General features: G+C 38.9%; 1 protein-coding gene across 1 annotated transcript in view; it reads right to left on the reverse strand.

The window, feature by feature from the left end:
- The window catches only part of cdc25b (cell division cycle 25B), a 15,623-nt gene extending 8,938 nt beyond the window's left edge, over positions 1–6,685 (reverse strand). Inside the window, exons 1-12 of the mRNA XM_014018014.1 lie at positions 6,146–6,685; positions 5,954–6,036; positions 5,503–5,551; positions 4,518–4,559; positions 4,386–4,419; positions 3,423–3,557; positions 2,958–3,071; positions 2,723–2,854; positions 2,536–2,613; positions 2,238–2,426; positions 677–778; positions 516–578 (exon numbers count right to left, since the gene is read on the reverse strand). Of these exons, the coding sequence (XP_013873468.1) occupies positions 516–578; positions 677–778; positions 2,238–2,426; positions 2,536–2,613; positions 2,723–2,854; positions 2,958–3,071; positions 3,423–3,557; positions 4,386–4,419; positions 4,518–4,559; positions 5,503–5,551; positions 5,954–6,036; positions 6,146–6,354 (1,230 nt within the window). The 5' untranslated portion in view covers positions 6,355–6,685. The remainder of the gene's footprint in view (positions 1–515; positions 579–676; positions 779–2,237; positions 2,427–2,535; positions 2,614–2,722; positions 2,855–2,957; positions 3,072–3,422; positions 3,558–4,385; positions 4,420–4,517; positions 4,560–5,502; positions 5,552–5,953; positions 6,037–6,145) is intronic.
- Positions 6,686–7,891: the final 1,206 nt, after the last annotated feature.

Consider the following 7,891-nt stretch of genomic DNA (forward strand, 5'->3'; position numbering starts at 1 on the left):
GTGAAGCTCTTTTCAGATTCAAAAAAACCTTTGAGGAAATGTATTTTCAGATGCCAAGTAAACTGCATCATAGCACCCCCCCACCGCCCCCGAACGGGATGGGACAGAAGCAGAAGGCGGTTCTTAAAGAGACAGAGACCAATTTCAAGGCCTTTAGAAGAGGAAGTGATGAGAAGATAAGTTTATTTTCTATTTAAACATAAAAACAGCATTTTAATAACAGCTAAAGGTGACATAGATACTTTATGGTGTAGTATTTAAATATATGCCTGAGAAACACATAATATTGGCCCTTTAAATAAATCTTACTTTGTTTATTATAAAACAGATTGATTTAATGCTTCTGTTTGTTAGAAAATACTTAAGAATTTTTTTTTAAATCGCATATCAAATCGCAATTTATAGATTAAAATAAAAATCGCAATTAGGTTATTTTCCAAAATCATTCAGCCCTAGTTTAAAAATAAACAAGGTATTTTCAGGATTAGCAGTGAGGATGCACAACCAATACTCACCATCTCTGAAGTAATGTATTTGAGGTCTTGATGATCACCCTGCACTGTGGGAAGCACAAAAGGCTGAAAAAATAAATAAATTAAAGTGTTATTGGACAGGAAAAGCCTTTACTCAAGTTAAAACCATGCCTATGAGTTTGTAAGTATAGTAAGTATATCACCTTCGTGAAGTCTCCTATTAGCTCAGAGCTGCTCTGCCCATCAAGCAACTTTTCAATCTCTGCTTGACAGAAAGACTTGGACCTTTGGAGCAGTAAACAACCCTGGAAGGAAAGAAAGAGAAGACGTAAGGAGGCAGCAAACTCATTGGAAACAATGAGCCATCAGAAAAAAGTCTTTACCTTCTTCACAAATGAAAATATGCCTAATGTGTTGCAACCAAATTATCAATAACTTTGTCTTAAGCTGCAGTGTAGCACAAACTGAACCCCAGAGATTAACCTGCTGCAGGACCACAATAATACTTGCCTGGTAAAAATCAGACCCTTGTTTTTCACTTTGCTCCTAGGGTCTGGAATCTCAGCTATAGAGAAGTGATTCTTGCAGGAGGCGTGGCCTCTGCTGAAGTTTAAAACAAATGGATCGGTTGGTATGTGTATGCCAGCTCCACTGTGAAGGAGGCTAAGCTAAGAAGCTAACTGGAAATCGTGTGTGCTGTAAACAACCCTACTGAGAGGAGAGAAGTACCGAGCTGAACGAGACGACTGTAAATGAGAGCTGCTGCTTTGTCAGACAAATTTATTTTAATTTGGAAGCCTTATCAACACGGACTGGCTTCATTCACTTCCTCCACTGCTGTATGCTAAACTAACTACACTGCGCAGAACATCGACGTCGTTCAAAACTTCTTCTGTTTGCTGATTGGCCCAGGTAAAACTCTCCTGAAGAAATCCTCGTCTATGGGAGAAATCCCAGAGCAGTGAAAGCAAACTAGAATTGAGCGGAACTGCGTAGGAAGGCAAGGGTCAGGCTATAATAATACCAACAGAATCATTTTTTCCAGCATTAAGATGTGGGAACTAGGCCTGTCACTGATAAATTTGGCTGGATGCTAAATTCTCAGAAATTATTACCATAAACAATCATTTTGTTTGGAGACCATTTTAAATTAATGATACCCCTCACTTATGAAGATTTTTGGAGGTTTATGAAATTTGCACACATTAAAAAATAAAAAGTTAAGACCTGATCGGGACAGGGCTTTGTGACAATGACACACAACAGATACTGAAGCTGTAACAGCACTTACCACCTCCTCTGTTCAAGCCAGCACAATTTACTCTGCACATTGCTTCCTCTGGCTTCATAAAATCACTGCGAACACCCTCACGTCACTTACCAAATTTATGAAGTTTTAAAAAAATTTGTATAGCGTAAAAATAAAATAAAATAAAATAAAAAACACAGCTGCCCCTTCACATCAAGACAGGGTCCAAATCTTGGTGCTTTTTTTAATCTTAGTTTAAAATGTTTTTTTTTTTCAAACAGCTTTCAATTCAGCTTGAGTTCACCTTTTTTCACTTTCATAGTTTATGTTTTGGTTTATCAGATCTTAACTACCTAATTTACCTAATTTCCCTCTGGGATCAATAAAGTATTTTTGAATTGAATTGAACTGTTCTTATGGGCTTGTTCTTTTTCTGTTTTTTCCCATTTGGATTGTGTGCAGAACTTTGACTTTACTGCAGCTTTTGGTAATCATCGCCAAATCCCTGAACTCACCATTCTTGGAGATTCAGGGTTTTGTTCCAGGGTGGTGACATGGGTTCCRGCCAGGCTCCGTCGTCTCTTCACTCGAACGGGTGTGTTTTCATCTGCGGGGCAGTCGGGCCGCTTTGCAGAGGGACGGGACACCGGACTGGGCATGGAGGGGGAACGAAACAGGTTGCGTGGCCGACATCGAATTACAGGCTAAAGATTCAGGGAAAACACAGAAAATATGGACATTTTATCATCATTTASTTCCATGTCTTTTAGATAACTAGRGGCTTAATTCTGAATGAAGCAATTWYAAACTTACAGAGTCCTCCTGAGGGCTGTCAGCCATCAGTGGAGCAGTGAGCAAGTGTGCCATTCCTGATGGCATACCCGAGTCATCCTACATGCGACAAAAAAATAATTAAATATGAGCTATTACACTTATAGCACAGCAGAAGAGAAGGATCTAATTATATAAAAGCATAATTCTCCACGCAGTGCCATCTGACCTCCATGTTGTCATCAAGTATCTCTAAAAAGCCATCATCATCGTTTAGAGAGGAGGTGAGCGAAGAGCGTCTCAGAAACACAGGGCTCGAGTCGTACAAGTCCAGTTGCTGGACGGCAGGAGGTGAAGTCAGCTGAACAAAAATTAAAAAAAAAATGCACAGAAAGTCAGTCTCCTTTCAAAGCTGGGCCAGAACCTCCAGAGCAAACCTGGAGAGATTCTTCAGCTTCTCCTACCATGAGAGCTGGTGCCGAGCTGGCTCTGACGGCAAAGGCATCGTGTTCACCATTGAAGGAGCGTATGCGGCTCCGTGAAACGGGCTTGGATGGTTTTTTAAATTCAAAACTTCCCTGAGAAAAACAAAAAACAAACAAGACAAAATTTTTCACGGTGAGAAGCATTACCAAACTCTCAAAAATCAAGAAAACGTATTCAATTTACAATATTTCTGCAGGCCATCATTTGTTCCAGGTTTGAGCTTAGTCTGGTCAACTATTATAATCATTTAAAAACAGACAAACCTATCTACAACATGAGTGATCAATAAGGAAGTAACTTCAGTTTAATCTAAAAGAAACAATGCRTTCACCATGGTAACAATTTTAAACACTAACAGGCTCAAAATGGAGCAATGACAGCACGCTGCTAAATATTCTTGTCATACATTATTCTAGAAGTTTTCTATCAAACAGGCTCCTGACCTCAGGCATGTTCTCTTTGTTGTCCTGTTGGGAGATGGAAGAGTTTATCTGGGAAGGCTGATGGCTGAATATTCCATAACGTTTAGAGTCTGATTCTTGTCCTTTCAGACACGGACTGAAACCCAGGAGCTGGAGCTAACGTTGACAGGAGACAAGAACGTACCAGTTAGTAAGGCTCGGTAAGCCTTAAAGAAAAAAAAATTCAAATAAAAATATTTTAAAAAGTTTCAAAACAAAAGGATTTTGCAGATAACCTAAAACCTTGAAAGTTTATCAACAGAAACAGGAATCGTCCAAAAAAAAAAGTCTGATGTAACAAGTTAAAAAGCTACATGATTTGTACTGAAGGGTGACAAAAACAAAAAACCCAAGCTAAGATGAGGAATGTCCCAAACTCAGATTGGATTAATAATCCAGGTACGGCCCACGACTTCTAAACAAYTCGATTTGAGCCTTCCTGAGTTTTTTACTTTGTTCTTGTTCTCCAGTTTTATCATCAGACCTTACTTTAGCATTCATTTTCATTTACTTTCTGTGTTTTGCCATGATTTGGGATTACGTTGGTTTTAAACCAAGGAGTTACTCAACAAATTAAAACACTAAATGTACCAGATCTGGGCTGCTGTTASAGGCACTTTAATCACACTGAGAACAGATGTAGTCATTTTCTAACATGATACCCTTTTCCTCACACCACATATTTTTAAAGAGGGCGAGGTTATACGAATTTTCCAGGCACATAGTTCAATCCTATACCACAGTCCATTAACTATGTTACCTTTAGCTGTTATAGAAATGCTGTATATATCAAAAATAAATTAGATTTTGCATCATGGTCTATCTAAATGTCTTGAAACWGACCTGAAATTCACTGCCGTTTCCAACACATAACAGTGTGTTAGTACAGATTACACTAACTGCAATCTAACAAGAAGAGCTGCACAAAACACTAAAATAACTTACTGGTAATGAGTTGATTCGTCGAATTGGCATCTTCCTATAATTAACAGAAAAACAGACAATAAAAATCACAAGATCCATTACCAGAACAATGTGATGTTTCACCAATTAATAAAGCATTAAGAAGCTACTGACTCATTAACAACTCTGCTTGACTGCTGAATGGACTTTTCAAACCTGTAACAAACCAGAGAACACGATAAGTTATAAACTATCAGGAAGATGCATTCAAGAATAGTACTGTATGTTTCAATACCTGCCAGTAAAYCACACAGAAAAAACACACACWTGGGTAAATGTTCCAGATGAACAGTTGGATTTAAGGAAGTTAGGTGGTGGTCCTTTTCATTGGAGTCATGCCCACCTGTATGCTAAACAAGCAGTGCTGAGGGTTAACCTTACAGCTCATGGGGGGATGGGAGGGCAGGAGAAAGGAGGCCAGGATCAGCTACCAGATGCCTGCTAGAGGKGACGTTGCTGAGCCCCATTCTGCAGGAGTTCTTTGTTTGTTAACGGGGGGGAGTGCATCTGATTCAGAAATCTGTGGCGGTGCCCTCATTTCTATAGGGCAGACCCCCCCCCCGAAACAATCCTGCTTAGAGAAAAGTGTGCCAAAACCCCAACTGGAGGAGTATCATTCAGCCCAAATGCAGGGTATGTCCTCCCCCCAACCTGAAAACCTCCTAGCAACCCAAAAGCTGTGCCGAAGGTGKATGAGGTCTTTGGCACCAAATGAATGGACCTCAGAGGAGCAGATGTTCTCAGAGAGCTGCCCYAGACCACGCAGTAAGGATATGCTGACAACTGGTTTAGACAAGTTTCACTGGGGAGCTGTGTTCACAGCCCTTACTCAAAACTAGCCACACAGTATAATACGTTATATGTTATAATACGTTATCCGTGTTTTTTTGGTAAAAAATGACAATGATCAATTATCGAGCTCACATTTCTTTTCTGCAAATTTAAAAATTAGAAAATGTCATTTCTTCTAAAGTCAACAGAAGAAACAATCCTTTAGATGAGAAATGGAGTTTAGCTAAGCTGAACCAAAGTTAAAACGTTTGGGTGAGAAGGGCAAACTGATAAGAATTGTAAAAATAAGATCGTAAAAAGAACTTACGCGTCTTCCAATTCACCATCAACAGGGCTGGGGAGATCCAAACCAAGACCTCAAGGAAAAGAAGTGAATCTCAATTTTATGTAAGAATCAAGTGATACAATAGACAATACCTGGCTTCTTAAGTTTCACTGATTGGAATAAGAACAATAACTTGAAGTTCCAGCCTTTAAAAACTAATTACAGCTGTAAAAGAGGGTGAAAAATGTGTCTACAGTTAATTTTTACAAAACTGTAATTGTTGCAAAATTTTACACTTTACAGTATATTAATTTCCTAAGGTTTTTTTAGCAAAAATCTAGGCATTTCCAAGATGATAGARGGAAAAGCACAGTTTTTTCTAATACAATGCTGGAAACGGTTTTGATACATTTCTGTAAATTAATCATTTAGTCAAAACACAAAGTCCTCAGATATTTATCTAAAAGGTTTTAGTAAAAACAATGAAGCTTACCGGCATCAGAAGAGGTGTCAGAGGCAAAAGAGGGAACCTTCTCAAGCTGTGCYTTTTTTCTTCTTTTTGGTGTGTCACATTGGCTGCATGAACAAGAAATAAAAACAGAAAATCAAAAATGCGAACTTTAATTCTGAGTGAAAGGCAAATAAATGGGAAACAAAAAGTACAAATAACACGTATTAAAAGTACCTTCCTAGTCCAATTAAATTGTCCATGTCCAGCGCCAAATTGGTAACAGGGGACAGAACCGCCGCAGGTCCTGGAGAGAACAGGTTCCTGCAGTGCGAGGTCTTTGTGCCCACATCCGGCAGAGCGAGCGAGGAAAGGCCGGGGATCGCATCGGGCCTCGTATTAAAAGCGCTTTTCAYTGGACTCTTGCTGCTAAAACGGGGTTCCATCTTTACGGCTATCCGATCTGTGCGACTCCTGGTGACGATGTCAATTCGTGATCGATTTAATCCGAGCTGCGAGTCGTACAATCATGCCAAACAGCAACACAAGCGAGACCCCACGCTAACCCGGAAGCTAGCCAGCCACAAGTGATAACTCAAGAAAACATTTCCAAAACTACGCTCCGAAGCACCAATTGGAGGTGACTCTGCAGTCCCGCGTGGGCTAACCTTTCATTCGGTCTTGTTGAGTTACTGAAGCCACATCATTTTACGTGGGAAAAGTGGCGATAGGTAGTTTCCCCTGTCTATCTGCCCCTTGGTCTCTGACTGAGAAAGACTGGGGAGCTAATATTTATGTTCAAAATYAAAGTGCAGGAGCGGCAAATTTCCAGCCAATCAGAGCTGCTGTAACATCCAGCTGACCAATCAGAGCTCCGAACGAGTCTTCGCTGTTGTTCTCTCGCCAGTAGGAGGAAGTGATGTGATGTTCATGAGATTACTTTTTTTGTTGTTTTGTTTTCAAACTGTAAAAGTAACGTTTATGATTTATACTTTTTTTGTTTGCCGATAKATGTTGAAAGTGATAACAATGAATAAATCAAAATAAACGTTATTTCAAAGAACTTTTCATACAAGAAAATGTCTGTAAATATACTTAAATGTCTACTTTCTTTGGAGGAATGCATCACCCATTTCCTTTCATCCAAGTTTCAGATCATCTTGTGCTGAGAAATTATGAAGTTGTAGTTGTTTTGAGATACATATAAACAAAATAATATACATTTATTGCTAAAGCTTAAGCATAATATGGGAATATTATGAAAATTAGTCTCAGCTTCAAACACCATAAGTTATTGAAMAATATCTTCAAAACTGAAATGAAATCTAATCTGTTTCTAAGGTCATTTTGACTGTTGTGGCCATCTTGATTTGCGTTCAAAACGTAATCAGTTTAAGACAGAGGAGCCCAAAGTGGGGCCTGTGGGCCAAATTTGGCCCGCCAAGTCATTTGATTTGGCCCACCAAAAATTGAAATAGTTACTAGGTTATACCTGTCGTACTATATCGAAACAATATTTCCACTTAAAGCTATTTCATCCATTGGCCCAGTGACTATTTAAGAAGCTGTTGTGCAGATAGTTTTCACTCATGATGCAGACTTTATCTTTGATATATTAAGATTAAACATGAAACATGAAACACAAGTAACAACCAGTGGATTAGATTTAACCAGAAATGTAGGTTTGCACACTTTATAAGACCACAAAAACTCATATTTTATCAGTTTATGAAATGATTTCCTCCAAGTGGACAGACTAAAACAAAAGTGMGCCACCGCGCTGGCTGCTAGCTTAATCGTTAAAAATAAAGGATTTTGATTAAAAAGTATTTCTATTTCATGTATTATATTTCTGCATTTGGCCCGCAGCCCCAGATAGATTTTCATTTGGATGAGATAACTCATTTTTTGAGTTAATATTAATCTGCAGTAGGGTCACTTCATTTTGGCCTCCCCAACAAATCCCTCCATAAGCTTCAGATG

Source organism: Austrofundulus limnaeus, unplaced genomic scaffold, assembly GCF_001266775.1.
Source record: "Austrofundulus limnaeus strain Quisiro unplaced genomic scaffold, Austrofundulus_limnaeus-1.0 Scaffold181, whole genome shotgun sequence".
Lineage (NCBI taxonomy): Eukaryota > Metazoa > Chordata > Actinopteri > Cyprinodontiformes > Rivulidae > Austrofundulus > Austrofundulus limnaeus.